The 23,843-nt window shown below is 40.4% G+C and overlaps 1 protein-coding gene across 1 annotated transcript in view; it reads right to left on the bottom strand.

Annotated features, from left to right (window-relative positions):
• Positions 1-23,843, bottom strand: part of STAT6 (signal transducer and activator of transcription 6) — a 318,642-nt gene that overhangs the window by 91,088 nt on the left and 203,711 nt on the right. Inside the window, exons 4-5 of the mRNA XM_040340948.1 lie at positions 15,397-15,538; positions 8,637-8,720 (exon numbers count right to left, since the gene is read on the bottom strand). Coding sequence (XP_040196882.1) covers positions 8,637-8,720; positions 15,397-15,538 — 226 coding nt within the window. The remainder of the gene's footprint in view (positions 1-8,636; positions 8,721-15,396; positions 15,539-23,843) is intronic.

The raw sequence follows: 23,843 nt of genomic DNA, 5'->3' as shown, positions 1-23,843 counted from the left end.
TACACATGACCGTTTTTCGGGTTGTAAAAAATGTAATTTTTAATGGTCTAGAAAAAAACTACGTTTTTTTCAACCCGATCGTTAAAACGGCCTTGCCTACACACGATCGTGAAAAAAAAATGCTCTAGCAAAGCGCGGTGACGTACAACACGTACGACGGCACTATAAAGGGGAAGTTCCATTCGGATGGCGCCACCCTTTGGGCTGCTTTTGCTGGTTTCGTGTTAGTAAAAGACGAATTGCGCTTTTCAGTCTGTTACAGCATGATGAATGTGCTTACTCCATTACGAACGCTAGTTTTACCAGAACGAGCGCTCCTGTCTCATAACTTGCTTCTGAGCATGCGCGTTTTTTTCACGTCGTTAAAGCCCACACGCGACCATTTTTTACGACTTTAAAAACGACAAAGTTAAAAACGTCGTGAAAAATTAGAGCATGTTTGAAATTTTGAATGCCCATTTTTTACATTGTGAAAAGTGCTCTGGAGCACACACACGATTGTTTTTAATGACATTAAAAAAAAAACGTAATTTTTTACAGCCCGAAAAACGGTCGTGTGTACGCGGCATTAGATTTGCAATGAAATTAAAGGCATGCAAACCTTTTACATATGACTTGCAGCAAGAAACAATCCAACACAAGTATTAAAACTATTTGCCACTGAGCTAGATATACCAGTAAATGTTTTGTATAAACTGTAACCTGTACATCAATGACATCTCATATATGTAGAGATACTGTGTGCATGTGTTTTTTTTTCTTTTTTTGTAATCGTTTATTGTATTTTATATTTTATTTATTTTATTTTATTTTATTTTATTGTACCTATTTTATCATATTATTTTAATGTAACTATGCTGGCCTCCAATATGCTATTTGCTTTATTATATCTAATACTGTGAATAAATACAGTGGACATAGTCCTATGCCTATGGGAAAGTGGCTGAACATGCACAGATGAGTCATTCAAACTTGCTTTTTAAAGAAATATCTTAGTCCAGCCATTCAAATGTGTAAGTTTGTAAATAATAGGGAGGGGCAACACTGCAGTTAATTATCTTCCCCTATTAAAGCATATCTATGCCAGGAAACGACAGCCAGGGTCGCAGAGGTGCTGAAAAACACACAAATGTTCCACTGTGACACTTTAATTGTCTCTGACATTTGTAGGAAATAGCATTCTTCACTGCTTCCTATATTTGAGTCACACCCACACCACAACTCAAGGGCACATGGTTTTCATGTAAGCAGAGTACGTGACATTGGAGTACTTATTATAAGCGGAGAAACCTATTTTTACTGCTTTCTTTGGATTTTGGTATTCCCAGATTGGGCTCCATAGTTTGGAGCTTTCAAAGTGCTTTGGGAGTGAAGAAATCTCCAACCCAGTGTCCAGGTCTAGCTGAAGACGAGCGAGTGTATACACCAGGGCTCAAGTCCTGCGGGAACGCGTGGGAACGGAGTTCCTGCACTTTTTTCACAGCAGGGACTCAGTTCCCTTTGCAGGACTAGAGCAGCCGAGAGCAGCCGAGCCGCCCGAGCCAATCCTTCACTAAGCGGCGATGCCCAGCTCGAGTCACTGTCAGGGGCAGGCGAACCTTAGTAATCCTTTATGTTACTGGCCGCTTCCTGTAAATGGATTCATCGGGTAGTTCGGGGGTTTTCCGTCACTTCCTCGATGCCGCAATGTCTCCTGGGAGCTTTTGTCATTGTTCCCAGGAGACATTGCGGAGGCCTGCCACGAGTTATCGCAGGATTTAGAAAGAACTTGCTTAAACAAAACATGCGGTTTAGTAATTATGCATATGAGCGTATCATTTTTTTTTTTTTTTTTTGTGGGGGAGTGGGTCTTTTTTCCCCAGGACTTGACCCCTGGTATACACAGGTGCGCACTGCCCTTATAATGATAGCTCAGGGCTCCCATCAGGAGACATGGATGGTCTCCATCCTAGAGACAGGAGGTCTCAACATAGGAGTCAGACGGGCTCTGTCCAGGAGACAAACAACTGCTGGGGCAGCATGTGTGCATGCCCAGGTGTACAAAATATAGAAGAAAAATATTGCAGTGCAAAAATAAATGTAATAGATAATATATATATATATATATATATATATATATATATATATATATATATATATATATATATATATATATATATATATATATATATAAATAAGTGATAAATAAAGTCAAAAATTTGTGAACAAATTCCGAAAAGGTGCCAAAAACAAATTCCAGAAATCTTCACCAAGTGATGTTTAAACTTCAAACTCAGAGTGATCCCACCACCAGTAAGAATGGCTACTCTCACCTCCAAATATGGACTCCTGTCTTACCAGGTAGTCAAAACAAGCAGAATTCACAACGTGGAATGCACCCGTAGATATGATGTATTGGTCAGATTCCTCATAAAATCAGCAACACAAGGACCATGATTGAGAAAAAAAAACAGATCTAAGTGCTCTCTGATAACCTAAAAGCGCTACTCACATTAGCCAAGAAACAAACGGCAGTGAATATATGCAAACAAACATATGTTTGTCCTCCAAGGATAGCAGCGAGCGACGTACCAACAGGCTCCTCCCCCCATACACGTTACGTTATTACAACTTCCTCAGCGGGGCGGGGCATGCCCAGGTGTGTCCAGTGTGGCAGATGTGTGCTGCCACACATTTGAGAAAGACATTGTGGGTCACTGTGGTGTGCTGTGGAGCAGCAGAACTGCATGGGAGCAGTGTGTGTGACCAAGACACTAGCCGAGTGTCTGTTCTAGTCTGTTTTTAAGTGAAAAAACCCAATGCAATAAATATTACTTTTCCTCATTTAATAAAAGTACGCTGGCAAAACTACAGTTCGAACCGGCATGACTCACTGGAATTGTTACTACCACTGAGCTGAATTTCCAACAATATCACAATACATATACCCTCTGTGTAGGGTATATATACAGTATGATAAGGTAAATATCTTCTAGAATGTATGAGAAACAGCACAACTAATACAATGACCACATGAGCCTATTTGTACAGATTTCCATCAATTACTGAAAAAACATCAGATGCCCCTAACAGCAGCTGTAAAAACATCCTGTGTGCATGAGCCCTTCAACCCTGTTTTATTATGTACTCAGATAAACTGAAGATACCACGATTCAATATCAATTCGTTTTTTTGGAATCGTGGTATCTTTCATTCCTCTGAGTACATAATATAACAGGGTTGAAAGGCTCATGCACACAGGGCATTTTTACAGCTGCTGTTAGGGGCATGTCACGTTTTTTTTTTAACTACCTCTAAAAGCCCCCCTGTGTTAGCCTATGTGTCACATAAACTGTCAGAGGCGTTGGGAGGCATAAGCGTTTAAGGGCAGTAGAAAAAACGACAGCCTGTGCATCCAGGGGCAGAGGCTGTTGAGCTGTAAAAATAAAAAAAGTAAAAAAAAAACCACTGCTAAACGCTGTAACCATCGTTTTGCCACGTTTAGCGTTTTTAGATTATAGGGAGTGTTTTTACTCAACAAATGCCAAAAACACTAACAAAAAAAAAATGCGGAAAGATGCCCATAAACGCTATTCATAAAATGAGGCTAATCGCGCGCTATCACACGGCAATCCATACTGACGTGTGACGCCTGAGCTGGTAGCAGGACACTGACATCGCGATTTGGAGCTTTGGAGTGGGTGAGAACTAATATCGAGCGCACACTTGAGGTCCGCGTTGACTGCAGTGTACCGCTGTACCAATATTTGCTATGGTTTTCACAGATTATTTGAAATGTGAGTGCAAAGATTGAAGCTTGTGTGTAATTTTATTAAACTGGTTGAAACGATATGACGCTATTGGAGCACTCTTTTCATTTCACATGTGGAGAGATCCTGTGTAAAGCACATATATGTTTGAATATTGGATGATCGTTTTAACCCATTGTGAGGTTTAAAAGGCATCTGAGCCAAGTGGGAGGCATTTCAAGTTGGTGAGTGCGATTTCAAAGGGAGAGGAGTCACTTGCATGTTGGTGTGGTGGAAGATTTAAGAAGATTAAGCATTGAATTACTTCACAAAAGTTTTTTTGTTTTATGGATTATTGAATTATCACATGTCACTGGGTGATATTTTTTAATATCTGCGTTTTTTACATCATTGTTATCATTTACAGTTTTTGCAGCATACTGCATTGTGCCACTATTTTTCCTGTTTACACATCTTTTGTTTAAAAAGGTTTAATTCCACATATATGCTTTATTTTCACTAAGTGGTGGCTTTTTTCATAGGCACAGTGGTGGTATAGGGTATCAGGGGCGGTCACATATCGATTACCAACAGTTCATTATCATTCTAGCTATGCTAACTGGAAGTACAGCCCTGTCTAATATTTCTCTAAACCTGCTTATGGACTATCTAGGTCATAGCACACAAAATTCTCCTGCGCTCTGGTGTTTTTCGCTAAAGGGCAGAGTAGTCCAATCATAAGGCAAAGTCTAGAATCTTGCAGCCCTCCTCATAACCATTGGTATTCATGCAACTAAAAAAAAGAAAACACAGAAAAGGGAGGGCGCACCGACCTAGGGCATTACCATAAAAAGGTTTTATTAAATACAATAAAAGCAGTAGTCATACTCACAAAAGGAGCTTGAAATAACGCTTATCAAACAATCAGACTGGTCTCTTGGCAACCGCTAGCAAAACCTGATGACAATGAGGATCGGATAATACCATACCGGCAAAATGGCTGACGCGTTTCTGGGGCGCACCCCTTTCCGCAAAGCCTAGGTGATCCGTTATCGCTCTCCTAAATTCCCTCAAATAAATACATGTGCACATGTGTAGAGGAGTCCAAAGGTAGGCAACCACCAATTAGCTAGTCCTGCCCCTTGGTCACGGCCACTCCCACCCTAAGGGATGGAACTTGGAAGTGACCACCTCCAAAGGAGGTAGCCAATTGGCTATCCCTAATGACTATAGCAACCTCAGAGTGATAGGGAATGTATATGGCACATTGGCCTAACAGATGCTAGTAGAAATAATAGATATATAAAGAATATATAGAGAGATGCAGCCTTACCCTAATGTGACTCCTACTGGGCAGCAATGAGTCGACGATTAGAGACACTTCTAATGTATCTAGTGTCTCTCCTGGCTCTCCATGGGTATATGATGGAGCACATGCCGTCCTCGAACCAGGAAGTGTTTATGCTTCCTGTGTTTCAGCCCTCACTTCCAGGGGGGCCGGAGCGACACTTCCGCTCATGCGCATGCACAAGATGCACGGCGCATAGTAGAGCCACGAAACCGGAAGTGTGGGTGTGTATGCGTTCCACCCGCCACTTCCGGTTCGCCTGGGGAACTTCTCGCTACTCATCCCCACTACAGCGCCAATACAGGCACATAGTTGCCAAAAAGACATCCCTCTCTCTAGCAGCCAAGAAGAAAAAATATAGGGGAGCATAGCTAAATAAAAACCTGTATTAGTTAGTTGGTTGGTGGTCACCAATAGGGGCTCGCTACTCATTCCTACTCCCTCTAATGGCAAGAAAAAAAAAGGGGGGGGGGGACATGACTGTAGAAGTGGAAACTTGTATACATCAATTGATGGTCACCGCTAAGAGCTCACTGGATACCTCTCAACACATGCCCACATGTACAGGGCTACAAGATGCATGCAGTGGGTGGGGCCCCCATTGGATGTGGAACAACTGATTAATATATTGATTACTTGATCGCATCCATATTAGCCACAACTGGGCAGTGGCCAATATTGGACAATAGTACAAATAAAAATCTAGGTCATCCCATTGTTTTCCCACATCATCTGGAAGATATCAGACCTCCAACAAGTTTTGAATGTGTACCAACATTTTCTCCCAGTTCCTATTTGTTTTTTCCTGCAGCACATTTTATTTCATGCAAAGAAATTTTTCTTCATTCTTCTATGACTTGCTGACATTTGCGAGCTTCAGCTAGCTATTTGAGGACAACGTAAGGAAGTGGTATAACCTCTGTCAAGTTTTATTATTGCATCCCCCCCCCCCCCGTGGGAAGATGCACCCTCTCTATATGTCCTGGTGACATTTTCTCTGGTATAGAAGTTGATGAGAATTCAAACATTTTGAGCTTTCACAGGAACAATAGGTGGTGGGAAAGCCTTTCGATGGGTCACCCACACCTTTGACCAACTGTTAAAGGGGAAATTTTCCTTTGCTTTGGAGCGATTTTTTCTTACTTCCTTATGTGTCCTAGAAACTCAAACAGCAAAATGTAACCTTATCAGGCTCCACCACTGTTTACCAAAGAAAACTCAATAATCATTAATTATCCTAAACAATGTGTGCATTTAAGGCATATACAATGTATAACTTATTTACATGTATAAGGGTGCTGAAACCATAGATTGTGTTTCCTCAAGAAAAATCCAGGAATAATACACTTGAAATAAATAATAGGCAAAATTCTCAAGTTTCATATATTTATAAAATGAAGCATCATATAAAGACATAACAGTAAATTGTAGTAGGTGTAATTCAGTTGAGAAAGGGATTTTTGCATCTGCATACCAGCTGAAGTTTATTTATTTTTGGTATCTATCCATGTGTATTAATGTTTGTTAAAGGGGTTGTAAAGGTTTGTCTTTTATTTTCTAAATAGGTTCCTTTAAGCTAGTGCATTGTTGGTTCACTTACCTTTTCCTTCGATTTCCCTTCTAAATATTTTTTTTCTTTGTTTGAATTTCTCACTTCCTGTTTTTTACTCAGTAAGCTTTCCACCATCATCCGAGCGGTGGAAAGTCATTTAGAACAGCTTACTGAACAGCTTATTGAGGAGAAACAGGAAGTAAGAAATTCAGACAAAGAAAACAAAGAAAAATAACATTTAGAAGGGAAATCAAAGGAAAAGGTAAGTGAACCAACAATGTACTAGCTTAAAATAACCTATTTAGAAAATAAAAAAAGAAACCTTTACAACCCCTTTAATTGCTGTACTTTTAGCCTGGTTTTCCTCCTTGTTCTCATAAAAAATGTATATGATACTTGTAGTTGAAAGTTTGCCAAGTTTTGGTTTCCAACCGGCGGTCTACGGACCACATGTGGCCCAAGACGGCTACAGGCCAACATAAACTCGTAAACGTACTTAGAAAATGTTTTTTTGATTGTAATTTTTTTTTAAAAATGTGTTTACACTTAGCGAACTCATGCGGCCAAAAGAAAATTTGCTAGTGTCTCTTTACTGGACTTTTATAACTTTTATCTTCCCAAATAAAATTTTTCCACTCTTCACAATCACGCCTTATTCATGTCATCAGTTTTTCGGCAGCACCTATATTTATGAGCAACTATTTTCAAGGATGAAGCACATAAAGGGCAAAATTAGAACCAAAATATCTGATGAGCACCTTCATTGAGAATTGCTACTATATTCAATGAACCAGATATTGATGCGTGAAGCCTCGTACACACGGCCGAGGAACTCGACGTGCCAAACACATCGAGTTCCTCGGCCAGTTCAGCACTGAAGCCGCCGAGGAGCTCGGCGGGACGAGAGCTCCCATAGAACAACGAGGAAATAGAGAACATGTTCTCTATTTCCTCGCCGAGCTCCTCGTCGGCTTCCTCGGCCGAAAGTGTACACACGACCAGTTTCCTCGGCAGAATTCAGCCAGAAACTCGGTCGGAAGCTGAATTCTGCCGAGGAAACTGGTCGTGTGTACGAGGCCTTAGTCTTTCACAAACAGTGTCAAATATCGCATTCGTTTTTTGTTGCCCTCATTTACTTTTATTAAAAATATTACAAAAAAAAGTTGTATTATTTAGATAGGTACACTATCTATATCATTGGTTGTCAATTTATGATCTGCCTGACTTTTTCTGATCATCAGCACTCCTTATTGTTAGTGTATTTTATGTGTGACCCAAGACAATTCCTCTTCTTCCAATTTGACCCAGAAAAGTCAAAAGGTTGGACACTCCTGATCTAGAGGAACTATGGGGAGATTTTGTGCATGTAATACATTTTACTGTTAGGCCAGGTTCACACCTATGCGAATTGAGTGCGGTTTAAACCGCATCTAATTCGCAGGACATTTCAAAATACATTGTTTTCAATGAGGCTGGTTCACATATGTGCGATGCATCCGCACTGCGTATTGCCTCCAAACCGCATGTGGTTTTTATGTCTTGCGGTGCGGCTCAGGTGCGAATTCAGTCCCATTATCTTCTATGGGTACGCATCTAATTCGCACATGTGTTCAGTTCTCTGCAGGAATTTCTCTCATTCAGCTCAATACAATTCTCCCCCACTCTCCTCTCACCCGGAACTTCTCCCAGGTCTCCAAATTCGCACCTGATCTGCAGCTAAACCGCAGTTGATCTGCAGAACACCCTCTAGAGAAATTCGCAACAAGAACGCAGCTCCAAAACGCAACGCACTAGTGTGATTCCGGCCTTATACTTTTTATGATGTTTCCCTTCATAAATATATGAAACGCAAAAGGTTAGCTGTTTGGAGTCCTGCCCATTATTTATTTAGAGTATATACAATGGATACCACCCTAGGCAGCCCATAACATAATTAAACTTAAGCAATAATTAAATAATAATAATAAAAAAGTGTTTGGCGCTAAAGAAAAGAAGATAAATGGCATACCTGCTTTAAAACGAGTTCCATTTCCCCTTTACAAATGGTCTTGAAAAACAGTATTGTACTGTTTGGGTCATGCAGTGACATTCTCTGTATGCACAAAAAAAAAAAATGTGTTAAAAAAACAACCCTGTAGCCAATCATATTTTCTTCAGAAAGAAAAAAAAATTATGAATACCAAAGGAAAATAATGGTGTGTCAACAGTAACACCAAAGGAAAAGCAGTATGTCCTGCTCACAGGCAGTGGGGCCAATTGGAATGTAAGAGAGCATTAAAATGCAAGCAAAATATGTTCAGGAGACAATGGGGTTGATTTACTAAAGGCAAATAAACGATGCACTTTGCAAGTGCAGTTGCACCCTGCAAGGGAATTTGCCCTGAAGCTAGTAAATGAGGCGAAGCTTCATTTTGCAAAGAATACCCAATCACAGGCAAGGAAAATAAAAAACAGCATTTTTTCTTGCACATGAATGGATGATGGAAGTCTGCAGAGCTTTCATTTATTTACTAAGCTCTGGTGCAAATTCTATTGCAACTGCACTTGCAAAGTAAACAGTCTATTTGCCTTTAGTAAATCAACCAATTGTGTGGCACAGTTCTAGCAATCTAGCATCTAGCAATGCCTTGGATAGATAGGTGTACACAAGTCTTGACTATTTTTTCTTTTGTCTTCATCTATAGCTTGAGGTTAAAAAGAAAAAGTATGTTTATGGGACTTTATGTGAGGCACTGGCTATAAAAAAACAATGTCTTAATCCCTAGTAATTGTATAAGAAGGGGGAGGAAAAGGGAAACGTGGAGGGAAAGGGAAAGGACGTATGTAAAAATAAAATAACAAAGTAGCCTTGGGACTATAAATGAGACAGCACTTATTAAGCTAAGCCATGGTCTCTAGCCCTATTACTTGTAGGAAAAAGGGGAGCAGCAATGGGGAAGGGAATAAAGGGGAAGGGAGGGAGAAAGGAAGGGCGGGACAATAGGGATTGTGGGACTTTGAACTGAAACACACCACCGGAATATAATGAATCAATTGGTGAATTAAAATAACATTTATTGGATACATCAGAGCATACCGAGCAGTGAACGTTTACAACAATAGAGATACTGTACAAATAATAACAGGCATGATTGGTAAATCATATGATAAATAACATGAACCGTAAATGTACCTATGATATAACATACAAAAGCATTGCTGTAGCCAAATTATTGTACATAATACAAAAGAGAAACCAGTCATTCAAAACCCTCTTCCATTCATGGAAACCCTCACTCTGCAACTGCAAACAAATTCCCAGAAGACTGTCCACATTCTTCTCTGCTACAGACCACCTGGCCCAAAATCGCAGCTTCTCCCATCATTGACAGACTTTATCTCCACTTACACCCTTAACAGCAAACATCTTTTTCTGCTCGGGGACTTCAATCTCTGGGCCAACTCCCCACAAGACCCCGTTGCCGACGCCTGTATTGACCACCTGGAAGGATTAGGGCTAGAACAACTAGTATGTGGGCCCACACATGCTTCAGGTCACATACTTGATCTTATTTTCAGACAAGATCTGGAAATAAAAATCTTGGAAAATGAACAATTGCCATGGACAGATCACCATGCAATTAAATTCATTATTTCCGAACTCCCCCCCTTTACTAAAACATCAAAGCCAGTGATAACACACTGGACTAGATGTCAGAAGAAGCTCCACTCGGAACTCTTCAAAACCACATTAAGGAAAAAAATAATAACAATTCAGCCGCATCAAACGGCTGAAGATACACTGGATACCATAAACGCAGCCCTATTACAGTCAGCCGACTTAATAGCGCCAAAACGTAAAACCTGCATCCGGAAAAATACCTTCAGCTGGTTCAACAACCAACTGGCGTTACTGAAGCAAGAGCGCAGAAGGGCGGAAGCTGCTTGGAAAAGAAGCTCTTCAGATGAGAATCTCATCATCTACAAAGCAACAACAAGAAAATATCACAAAGAAATTTTCAAAGCCAAGAAAAACTATTTTTCTGAGGCTATCAACAGCGCCCTAAACCGCCCCCGCAAACTCTTCAAGCTGGTCACTCAGACCATGAATCCAGGATGTCTTGAAACCCCTAACTCGGATACCCAAGAATTTTGCGATGAATTATCAGATTACTTCATTAATAAAATCGAGGGAATCCGGGAAAGCATTCAGCAAAACAACACCCCCCTCAACCCCCCCCGTAATTATCCATACAACACCTGCAGTAATTCACCTCAATTAGGTAAGTTCACGCTGGAACCCATCTCTATCCTTGCCACAAAGAATATCATTGGTACTTTGCGCAACGGCACAGCGCAGAATGATATCATCCCCACTAAACTGCTGAAGGAATGTGCTGACATCATGTCACCTCCTACCATGCAGCTTATTAACCAATCATTCAAGGAAGGCATAGTGCCCTCCCAGTTGAAAGAGGGCATAATCCGACCTATCTTAAAGAAACCCTCCCTAGATCCCAAGGACCCAATTCACCGCTGTCCCATAACAGGCCTAAACGTTCTCTCAAAGGTAATGGAAAAAGTAGTGGTACAACAGCTGCAACAGCATCTAGATACCCACAACCTACTTGATCCCCTTCAATCGGGCTTCCGTCCTGGACACGGGACGGAAACAGCACTGCTCAAAATATGGGACGACGCTCTCGAGGCCGCAGTCGAAGGAGAATCTTGTCTTCTGGTTCTGCTGGACCTAAGCGCAGCCTTCGACACCGTAGACCACAAGCTACTTTTGACTCGACTAGCTGAAGTAGCCAAAGTCGCAGAAGGCGATTTATCTTGGTTCGCCTCTTTTTTGGACAACCGATTGCAAATAGTGAAGTTAGGACCTTTCACTTCTGAGAAACGCACATTATCGTGCGGAGTCCCTCAAGGATCCCCCCTGTCGCCGGTGTTATTCAACATCTATCTTCGCCCTCTTTTTGAAATCATCAGCAGCCAAAAACTGCTTTATCATTCATATGCAGATGACACACAACTGTATTTCCGCATTTGCAACAAAAAGGATCACCACCTCAATCTAGAGACATGCCTCTCTTTGATAGAGAACTTGATGACAAAGAGTTATCTTAAACTCAACGGAGCGAAAACAGAACTTCTCCTGTTTCACGCTAAGCGTATGAAGCAACCTACTACAACTTGGACCCCCCCGCCCATTCTGGGCAAAATCATCACCCCTAGCGCCAAAGTCAAAAGTCTTGGAGTCATCTTTGACTCCTACATGACAATGGACGCACAAATAGGGTCAGTAGTCAGCGGATCTCACCATCTGCTGCGCCTATTACGCAGACTTACTCCTTTCGTTCCCAAAGAAGACATAGCAGTCGTGGTGGGAGCAATTGTAAACTCCAGACTGGATTATGCAAATGCCCTGTATCTCGGACTCCCTAAGTACCAAATCGCTCGTCTGCAAGTCGTTCAAAATACGTCCGCCAGACTTGTGACTGGGAAAAACCCTGGGAATCAATCTCACCTTCTCTGAGAACCCTTCATTGGTTGCCAGTAAAAGACAGAATTGCTTTTAAAGCACTCTGTCTAACCCATAGATGTATCCATGGGAATGCTCCCCATTACCTATGCAAAAAAATAAAAGCTCATAATCCCAATCGCGTATTGCGATCCACCAATCAAAATCTACTCCAGATACCGAAGGCCAACCACAAATCCAAAGGAGAGAGAAGATTCGCGGTCCAGGGCCCCAGACTTTGGAACGCTTTACCAACCAGCATTCGGTTGGAGGAGAACCATTTAGCATTCAGGAGAAAGATCAAAACTCATCTCTTTTGATATCAAAGGAGACATGAACATCAAGCGCCCAGAGGCGATTTAGTTCGCATGTGCTGCGCTATATAAGTTTTCATTCATTCATTCATTCATATAAAGACATAATTGTCTAAAAACATGATAAACATGATATTGGTTGTCAGGGTAAAAATTCATTGATTCATAATTCTCAGAGGTAGACCACATGTGGTGTAATATAGTTACTGTGACAGAACATCAGTATAAAGCTTGACGCGTTTGTGGATAAACTTCCACTCATCAGGAGCGAGTATATTACACCACATGTGGTCTACCTCTGAGAATTATGAATCAATGAATTTTTACCCTGACAACCAATATCATGTTTATCATGTTTTTAGACAATTATGTCTTTATTTGTTTCTCTTTTGTATTATGTACAATAATTTGGATACAGCAATGCATATGTTATATCATAGGTACATTTACGGTTCATGTTATTTATCATATGATTTACCAATCATGCCTGTTATTATTTGTACAGTATCTATTGTTATAAACGTTCACTGCTCGGTATGCTCTGATGTATCCAATAAATGTTATTTTAATTCACCAATTGATTCATTATATTACGTTGGTGTGTTTCAGTTCAAAGTCCCACAATCCCTATTGTCTCGCCCCTTCCTTTCTCCCTCCCTTCCCCTTTGTTCCCTTCCCCATTGCTGCTCCCCTTTTTCCTACAAGTAATAGGGCTAGAGACAATGGCTTAGCTTAATAACCGCTGTCTCATTTATAGTCCCAAGGCTACTTTGTTATTTTATTTTTACATACGTCCTTTCCCTTCCCTCCACGTTTCCCTTTTCCTCCCCCTTCTTTTACTATAGCTTGAGGTTGTTGTGACCTAATACAGTTTGTATTGGTTTCAGTTTTATATACATTTTTGGTGTTCCTTATATTTTTTCATATTTTCTCTCATTCGCTCTCTTTCCTTGTGCAATTTTTGACTGGGTTTAATTTGCCATCAGATCCTTACATGAAAAGGGAATACATAAGACGATGGTCTTGAATAAATGACATGATTTTTTTGTTTACGATTCTTTGATTCAGTTGTCCTTGTAATTACTCAAGGCTCTTGTTTCTTTGTTTTGTTGTTTTTGATGTATGTGTGGGATGCTAAAATCAATAAAAGTACTGTAAGTCATATGAAAAAAAAAAGAAGTACCGGTATTTCAAAGAATGATTTTATCTCTGCAAATGACTAAAGATTACAAGCATTTTTATCACAGAAAAGGAAACAACTTCTCAACCAAAAACAGAAATATGAACAACTTAAAGCTTATATTGATGTAATATACTAGAATGAGTTATATATGAGTTGCATCATATAATGAGTAGTCATTGGCGAGATATAGACAAAATCTGAGGTACAGCAGTGCCTAGTGAGAGATGGAGAGGAATTAGCAGTGATTGTGCTGGAGAGCAGTTGGCAGGAAAGACAGTCATAGTCCAAAGGAAAGTAGTGTTTGCAATGGTGAACAATGAATTTTCTGGGAATGGTCACGTAGGGGAAAGTATGCCTTTTAGGGAAAAATCCATGGCCTGGCCAACCTGCCCTCAAGTGCTTCTTATGAATGAATGAATGACTTGTATAGAGCTACACATGCAAACTGAATAGCCTCTAGGCCGCTTTTTGCAGCCAGTGTCTTCCTGGCTGTTGCAGTCATTTACCCCGTAGGATCTCGACACGCTTGGGACACACATATATATACACATATACTGGGCCAATTTGGACAGGATCCAATTAACCTACCAGCATGTCTTTGGAGTGTGGGAAGAAACTGGAGTACCCAGGGGAAATCCATGCAGACACAGGGAGAACATGCAAACTCCAGGCAGATGTGTCGTGGTTGGGATTTGAACCAGCAACCCTTTTGCTGCTAGGTGAAAGTGCTAACAACTACGCCACTGTGCTGCCCCCCTTATCAAAGGCTGACAGCCGAGCCATAGCAAATAGTTTTCTTTAAGTCATACATGTAGAACCACTAGGAACTCAGTTACCAGAAAGGGTAGAAAATATACAGTAAATAAATGGTCTCCTCCAGACTGGTAAATTGAGAGTGGAGTATCTGCAAGTGTCTTCACGAATGATTCTATTTAAAATGGGGAGCACATGATACTATCCACAGGACATCACAGTATCTGCCCCCACACTGTACCTGCATTTTACAAGTCTTTTATAAAAATACAGGCCATGGCCTGTAGTGTCTTTCTAAAGCCTCGTACACACGACCGAGTTTCTCGGCAAAAACCAGCAAGAAACTTGCTGGGAGATATTTTTTTGCCAAGGAAACCGGTCGTGTGTACATTTTCGTCGAGGAAACTGTCGAGAAACTCTACGAGCCAAAAAGAGAGCATGTTCTCTATTTCCTTGACGGGAATGGAGAAAATTGGACGAGGAAAACGATGTGTTTCGCCCGTCGAGTTTCTCGGTCGTGTGTACAAGGCTTTAGTGTTCTCTGTATAATGCTGCAGAAAACACTCCGTAATAGGAGGAGAGCTTTGAAGTGACAAAACAAGCATGTGGAGTGCACATTTCTAAAAGAAACCGCTGTTTTTTATTAATATGTCAAGAGGGTTTTTTTGCGGCAGAAGCAGCAGCATTATAGCTGTGGTAATGCCATTTTTCTGCTTTATTGGCATCTAAGTCTCCCTCCATCCTTTTTACTGTCCTGCCTTCAGTGAGCACTCAATTCTGTCTACGTCTACTGTGCTGAAATCCTTTCTGTATAGTTGTCTTTTAAGGTCCTCAGATGCTGCTGTATATTTGGTAGCCCTGGCAAGCATCATAGAAATCCTCATTTGCTTTTGCTCTGGGAATGCCACATATGCTGCGCCGCCGTACATTACCATTTCTCCAATATCTCTCAAAGCAATTTCTGTAACTGCTACTGGTTGGCACATCGACTTTCTTGATAATAGACATCACTTACCTTAAAATCTTCTGCCCATTGAAGAATCAATCTTGCGTCACTGCTACAACTGATTGCTGCCTTCTCCAGCTCTTCTACTATTTGACTTAATAAAGAACTTGTTGTTTCAACACAAAAGGAATCTGTTCCAGTCATATGTTCCCTGTAATAAAATTGGGTAAATATAAGTTATACAAATAATTTGGTGTTCGTGCTTCATACTGTATACAGTACATTTAGAAGACAAATACCAAGGTGCTGCAAAAACAAAATATACATGAACTTGATAGCTACAGTAATACGTAATGTTTATAGGTATATGCTGCACATCAGAGCCTCACCTGCCATGAACATAAAAAAATTAAATAAATACAAATGCCCCCCCAGAAAAAACAAAACCACTTGAGCTTCAAGGTAACAGAGTCCTACCCCACTACCGGTCAAAATGTGGGGCTCCTGCCACCTAAAGTTCCCGATATACGGGGTTTCTTGTGCAGCCTGTCAGAAGCTACATACAAAGCGGCCAGTTTAAATACAAGCTGGCACACTTTATTTGCAGAAAACCTAGAGGATAAGCTCACAGTGCCTCCCACTTCTTGTCAGAAGCACTGAGCTTAATGGACAGCTTGGAGCCTTGGACCGATGTTAAAGCACCATTGGAACAAGCTGTCCAATAAAAATGCTGCAGTTGAGGCTCTCCTCTTACTGCAGTGTAATAGAAGGGGGCATGTGTCTAAAAGACACATACTCAATGCCAGCCCAGTCCTCTTAATCAGAAGGAAAACGCATGGGTTTATGTATAAGATTTACCCACAATCCCATGTTTTTCTCATACAGTTAAAGGGGTTGTAAATGTTTGTTTTTTATTTTCTAAATAGGTTCCTTTAACCCCCCTGGCGGTATTCCTGAGTCTGACTCGGGGTGAGATTTTCATACCAAAAGCGGTAACCCTGAGTCAGACTCGGGCTTGCCTCGCTGCAGCAGCAGACAAAGTTACTTACCTTGTCCCTGGATCCAGCAATGCCACCGCGCTGTGTGAGCGAGCGGGACCTCGCTCGATTCACACAGCGTCCTCCTGTGCCGCCGATCTCCGTTCCCTGCGACGTTATGACGCACGGGAGCGGAGAGCGGCGCCAAATTCAAAAACGTAAACAAACACATTACATACAGTATACTGTAATCTTATAGATTACAGTACTGTATGTAAAAAATACACACCCCCCTTGTCCCTAGTGGTCTGTCCAGTGCCCTACATGTTCTTTTATATAATAAAAACTGTTCTTTCTCCCTGCAAACTGTAGATTGCCCATAGCAACCAAAAGTGTCCCTTTATGTCAAAAATGGTTTTAGAGCAGCCAGAAAACAGCTATAATAAATTATAATCACTTGCAGAATTGTGCAATAGCGATTTGTGGGGAAATTCGTCATAAAAAAAAAAAAAAAAAAATGACAGCAACAATTCTGCAACTGAGCAAATTTCAGTGATTTGGAGTTGATTACATTATTGAATAATTTTTATTAGAATTATATTATTATTTGTTATAATTATTTATTATATTATAATTTATAATTTTGTTTTTAAAAAAATGTCATACCCGGGATGCCTACTAGTCTCTTGTTTGGTCAGATTTAAGTGAGTTATTCCTAAAAATGACAGACCTACAGTATAAAACGCCAAATTTCCTTGCAAATAATGGTACCGCTTTCAGCATCTTTTTTCTGAAAGAATCATACCGCCAGGGAGGTTAAGCTAGTGCATTGTTGGTTCACTTACCTTTTCCTTCGATGTCCCTTCAAAATGTTTGTTCTCTTTGCTTTCTTTGTCTGAATTTCTCACTTCCTCTTCCTCCTCAGTAAGCTGTTCAGGCTGACTAACCACCGCTCGGATGATGGTGGCAAGCTTACTGAGGAGAAACAGGAAGTGAGAAATTCAGACAAAGAAAAAAAACATTTAGAAGGTAAATCGAAGGAAAAGGTAAGTGAACCAACAATGCACTAGCTTAAAGGAACCTATTTAGAAAATTAAAAACAAACCTTTACAACCCCATTAAGAGGGAGAATGAGAATCTGCTGCTGTTGAAAGGGTAGTGTTTTAATCAAGCTAAATCATATATTATTATGCTATAGGTTATAACATAATAATTTATTATTTATCTATTTACTGTGAAATTACTGGTTGTAAGTTATAACTTCAAACTTCAGTAATGTGTCCGTTAAGCCACCTGCTTGAGTACAGTTTTTGAAAATATAGTAAATTACCTTAAAAACAATATATAATAAATCTTTGTATATTACTTGTGTAAATGGCGCTGTGTAACACAAGGGGAGGAGTGGCTAGTGAACACACAATTAAGTGAAAAAGTATACAAAACAGTGTAGTAATAATAATGAACAAGTGATTAGCATTAATTGACTCATCAAACTTTCCACAAAGTGGTGTGGACCATCAAAAATAAAAAATATATAAATGTGAAATTATCACAATCCAAAATGTGAAGTCCAAATAACTGTCCAAGGAAAAAAAATATCTGGGATATATAAAACTCAGAAAATAGGAAGATGGTGAATTACCACATACAGTCTGTATGTGGTAATCCCACCACCAAAAAGGTGCTGAAAAACGATTGCTTCAGTGTGAACACCTCTGTGTGTACAAGCCGCTCACCTTAATGCTGTTAGACAACCAGCATGGAGCATCACTGATGTAACTGGGGGAGGTGATTGTATTACTCAGATAATTTCCTATACACTGCTGAATGATCTCAGTGACAGGTATCATATGCAGAGAAACACAGGGAAACAGAGAGTGTTCATAACATAACTCTGCTACACATCGGCAAGGGAACAGGGACAGGTCACTCTGTAATACACTCAATTTTTAACAGGGGAACGTGGGCATCAATCCACGAACGCCGAGTTTGTCAGCCCTCTGTGTATGACCTTAATTCCTCTGTGCCTCCAACCGTGTGTAAACAGTGACTCAGTATGTGGCGGTATATATGAGAGAGGAGAGACTCATAGCGTAATCCCATAAAAAAAGCACATTTATTGGTAGAACAAATAACTGGTAAAACTTGCATTTAAATAAAATCTGCAGTGAATATCATCCACGAGCGCCAAGCTCGTCTCTTGCTGTCAGATAATGACTGTACCCAGTGCTCCAATCCCGACGCGTATTGTCACGTCACTGATGAAGTTACCGTCTGTCCGTGTTTATCCGATCCGCAGATGGATGGAAAAATAGGGTTTTCCTCCGTCTGCAGAATCGGAGGATTGCGGAACCAGGCGAGATCAGGTGTCAGCGGATGTTCATCCGCTGACACCCGCAATCTCATAGGGACCAATATATGTCCCTTTTTTATCCGTACACGGATGGATGAAAAAGCGGACATACGGTCCGCCCGTGAAAAAGAGCCCTTAGGCCTCATGTACACTGCTGCTGGTAAACTGACTTTTAGGAGCAGTTGGGTGTTTTTTTTTAGCTGCCCCTGAACTCTCCTCTATGTTATCTTATGAGTACACATACACAGGGTCGTTTATAGTAGTTTCTAGGCAGTTGAGTTTAGAAGCATTTTTTGGAATGCAAAAAAATTCGTTCAGGATGGATGTTCAGAGGCATTTGTAACGCCAAATGCCTGTAACAGCTTGTAAACGTGTGTAAACGCGTTAACTCATAGCAGCATTTTGTTTACAGGTGTTTTTCATTTTTGGCTATTTTAAAATGCTTCTAAATGCAAACGCAGCAAAACACGGAATGTAAACGCATCAAACTGGACATTTTAAACATCGGTTACTATCTGTCAAGTTAAATCGTTCAAGAGCGATTGTAAAAAAGTCCTGTGTACATGAAGCCAAATAAAACTGTCATCCTCACAAGCTGAGCAATCCGAAGAACTAACAGATACCGGTTGTAAATAGCTCAGTTGGAGGAGATGGCCAATACATATCTCTGCAGACAGGTTAGCACTTATAACTTCAGCATGTTTCATAACTCATTAGATAATGATAGCAAAGCCATAATATAGATATATTTACCTCCCTCAGTTAATTTATAGTGTTTTGAGCTCAAATACCGCTTCCCTAGGAGTACGGGGAGCAGCACCAGCCCAATTAAGCTCATTGGCGAACTGTGCTTCCGAAACCTGTCAAAGTTATATTAATTATGAAGCTACATTCAAGCTGGACAATAATCTGCATGTTAGCAGGCTTTGCTTTGTAGGTACTCAGAGATATGAGTACCTATAGAAAACTGTCCCTGGGACATAGTCACAACCATAGGGACACCCCAAAAACCATTTCTCAGACATTTAATTTTTGACCTAGATTGTGTCATGACTTAGTAAAAAGGGCAGGGGTCTGATACCTTGTTTCGTCACACTGTTTATTATTTTTTACAGCCTCATTCACATTGGGCGTGTAGTCCCAGTGCATGGGGTAGCCTGCCAGACTATATGAGAGGCAGACAGCGAGCAATCATGCCTCGTAGGGAATTTTTCTTACGATTTTCTCATAGTGTGTACTCCACAAAAATGGAACTTCCGCTGATCTGCTTCCACAACACTTTTCTGCATAAACAAGATCTGTATGCTGTTTGGAAAAGCTTAGACAGCTCGATAAAGGACTTAATTTACTTTTGTTGAGTCAAGGGCACAATGAAACTCTAAAGAGTGTCACAGACACCTTATGACACTTGTAAATCGTTGAATTGCCCTGACTGTGTTCAATATACAAGATATTATTTATGCTTCTTTCTAAATTTGCATAATAAATCCTATCTGTTGAAGTTTTAAAACCAGCATTATAAGTATCTTTTTTGCCAAATGGCAAAATGAGATCACCCTGAGGAAGGCATGTGATCCTGTGTTGACACGCGTAGCAGAGGGGCTACGATAGTGGAGGCATACAGACTCCAGCGTGGCTGTCGGGAAAGAGTGGATGTGTGGCTCTGCGGGACATGTTAACTGCTTGTCTTCTAGCGTTTGGTGCACTGCAAGTACCTGTATTATGTGAGTACCCTGCATTTTAATAAACAATTGGATAAGGTTTTACACAATTCAAGCACTATTTGAGTTTTTTCCCTTATGCATTCTGATGCTGACAACTGAAGTGGAGTTGGTTGGAGGACCATAGGAGCCTGCTGGTTTTAGATTAACGTGTGAGGTGATCCAACGGTGGCTGTACGCATTGACATCATGGTGTGTGTGTTTTATTCATCTATATCAAGTCACATGGGAGATTGCAATGCACATATAGCACTTTCAATGTTGCATGGACTTACTGCTTATGTCTCTGTCTTCATCACATTGATTATTATTATTATTACTATTTTTGATAAAAAAAATTATTGAATTGTGCACATGATTATGCACTAATGAATTATGTTGTGTATTTTTACCGAGCTTGGCACCTTAAAATTTTATTAATTGATGTCATTGACCCAAAGTTCTGAATCTCTCTGACAAAACGGTACCTATTTGTAAAAACAAAATTTGCTTTGCAAATGTCTCATTCACTCAAAAGTAATGAATAATACTTTATTACCTGTATATATTACCTGAATAATACCTATATACTAATTATACCTGTTTGTAAAATGTGTGTAATGTTCGTTTCTATTAGTTGCCTTCTGCCATTCCACTGGGTGATATTAAATAAATATTTAAAATACTCATTGTGAAACCTGTGGTGTGTGCCACAACTATGAAGTAACACATATATTAAAGGAACACTAAAGGTTTGTTTTTTATTCACTAAATTGATTAAATTGATTAATCTAAGCTAGAGCATTTACATGTTCCTTACCTCTTTTTTCATTTTGCCCTCCAAAATATCGTAATTTAGCTTTCAAAATGCCATATCCTGTGCCTCCTCTTCTTGCTTTCCACCAGCATCTGAGCCGTATTGCATGGTGGAAAGCAGAACGTCTAGAACGTGCTCGCCCCCTCCCTTTGCCTACAGCTCTGCGTGTAGACGTTCTCTCTCTTTCACAGGCAAGGAGGCAGGACATTCTTGGGCGTCTCTAGGATGCTGTAGCTCCACCTCCCTTCCATTCATTGTCCTTTGCATAACTCTTTACAACCCCGCCTTCACTCTGCCCCCATTGCTCTGGTGGAAAGTGAAACAGATTTTTCTAATCCTCTGCTTCTACACAGTACAAGGGTGTATACTGGGGGAGATAGGGGTAGAGTGTGGCTATTAGTACACAAGAACTTTGCTTTTTCTCATCCGCCGTTTAAAAAAAAAAAAAGCTTCTGAGCATGCGCGAGCCGCTGAGCCTAATGGGAACTGTAGTTCCCATTAGGCAGTGACGTATAAACAATGCACGCGCACCGCAAAACAAGGAAGTGAGGGGAAATGATGAAACAGAAGTGACGGAGGTGTACTTTCAGCATCGTTTTGAAGAGGTATAGCCATATTTTTAATACAAATCATGACTTTTTTAGTATTAAATCCTTACAGACTGTATTTTAAAAGGACATTTTTTTTGTCTTTACAACCCCTTTAAGAATTCATCTTGATATATATATATATATCCCTGTATGATTAAGTGTTTTATCAGCTACATGCCATAAGTCATGATCATTTTCTTGTGTTTTTTTTTTTTTACCCCAAAGAATGCATACATATGAGGCCTCATGGAAGTGAGCCTTCTTCCATTGGATAAGTATTGAGACTCAATGGATGAATGGTATGACAGCTCCTGGTCCTGTACTAACAAAAAGCTCCCAATCATGTGATCACTGTGATAGTCAGTCACAGTGATCACTTGTTTTAGGCACCTCCCCTGAATTTCTCTCCTCTGCCAGGAGGAAAGCATACCTTGAATCTTTTTCTCCTCTCTAAAGAAGTCTGGCAAAAACGTCTCTAAAAAAGAACAAATACAGCTGAAAGCTAGCTCACTGCTTGGTCATCAGTGTTAGTATGAGAATCAGTATCCATGTCAGTATTAGTGTCACTGCCAGTGTGTTTAAAGTTGGATTTTGTTTCTTAGTTTGCTTTATATTTTGTGTCATTTTGTGTCAGTGTCATTGCCAGTTAGTGTTAGTGTATTTAGCTAGAAATTCACACTATTGTTTCTGGGCAATACTATAGGTACTGTACAAACAACAAATAATGTACTTATTTGTGATATTATCATGAACATCAGGAGTAGGAGAATTAGGTTTGGGTTGTTCTTTGCTGGTGGGTCATGGTAATAGCAAGACATAATACAGTTTGTTTATTTTTGACAAGTTTTCCTTTGATAATAACCACTTGCCAACCAGCCACAGTACATATACTGTGGCTGGGTGACACATGCAGGCAAAATTATGTACAGGTACATGTATGTATTTTTGCCTACTTGAGTACAGCACACCTCCCACCCCATGACCAATGTGTCCACCGGACAAAGCAGATTGCAGATCCCAGTACTCGGGGCCAGTTGATCTTGTGATCGCTATGCGATCACATGTTCACAATGTCAACAAAAGCGGTTGTAAATTAATGAATTCATACAGTTGTGTTGCATATGCTGTGATTGGCCCACAGCTATCACATGGAACCTGGGCCAATCACAGCACCCTGTACCATGTGATTAGCTGTAGCCAACCACAGATCACCAGTGATCACAGCTGTCATAATTGTTTAACCCATTCTTACGGGTCGGTTCACGCCAGATGAAGTTCCGTGCGTTTTTTTTCTGCACTAAAAATGCATGCACAGTGTTTTCCATGTATTCCAATGGCTCTAGTTCACACCAGTGCAGTCAGTTCCAGTCAGTTTCCAGTCAGTTTCTGCACCGGAAACTGACTGGAACTGACGGGAACTGACTGCACTTGTGCAAACTAGAGCCATTGGAATACATGGAAAACATTGTGCATGCATTAGTGCAGAAAAAAAGCTCATGGAACTGCATCTGGTGTGAACTAGCAAAAAAAACCTAATCAGCCCCCAGAATAGTACAGTGTTACTATAGTGACACTGAAGTACTCTGGTGAAAGAAAAATAGTAAGAAAAAAAATGTAAAAATTGTTAGAAATTAAAAATTTTTTAAAAAATAGAATAAAAAATTCTTTCATTTTTTTTCTTTTAACATGGTCACCAGTCAGCATCACTGATCACATCGCCATATTAGTTATATAATTATGCTGTATTGCACTACGATTGCCAATTAACATAGCACAGTGGCAAATAGCAAACAATGTCCTGGTCCTGAAGGGGGTAAAACCTTTCTGGAGCTCAAGTGGATAAAAAAAACAAAATATGTATTATAGGAAGTTTGCCCCAATCCTGCTGGCCCCACTTGGTAGATATTTCAATGATGTCTCAAATTCTAAACCTTTGCCGGCAGAGGCTCTGCTGGCATAGGTGACAGTTCTCCCAAAAGAGGGGAAGGATCCCCAGAGTTGCTCCAGCTACAGGCCCATCTCCCTTTTGAACTCCGACATGAAGCTCCTGTCCAAAATATTGGCCGTGAGGTTACAGGA

This window comes from Rana temporaria, chromosome 2, assembly GCF_905171775.1.
Source record: "Rana temporaria chromosome 2, aRanTem1.1, whole genome shotgun sequence".
In the NCBI taxonomy this organism is placed as follows: Eukaryota; Metazoa; Chordata; class Amphibia; order Anura; family Ranidae; genus Rana; species Rana temporaria.
Note: the sequence above shows the minus strand (reverse complement) of the source record. Positions and strands in the feature narration are given on the sequence as shown.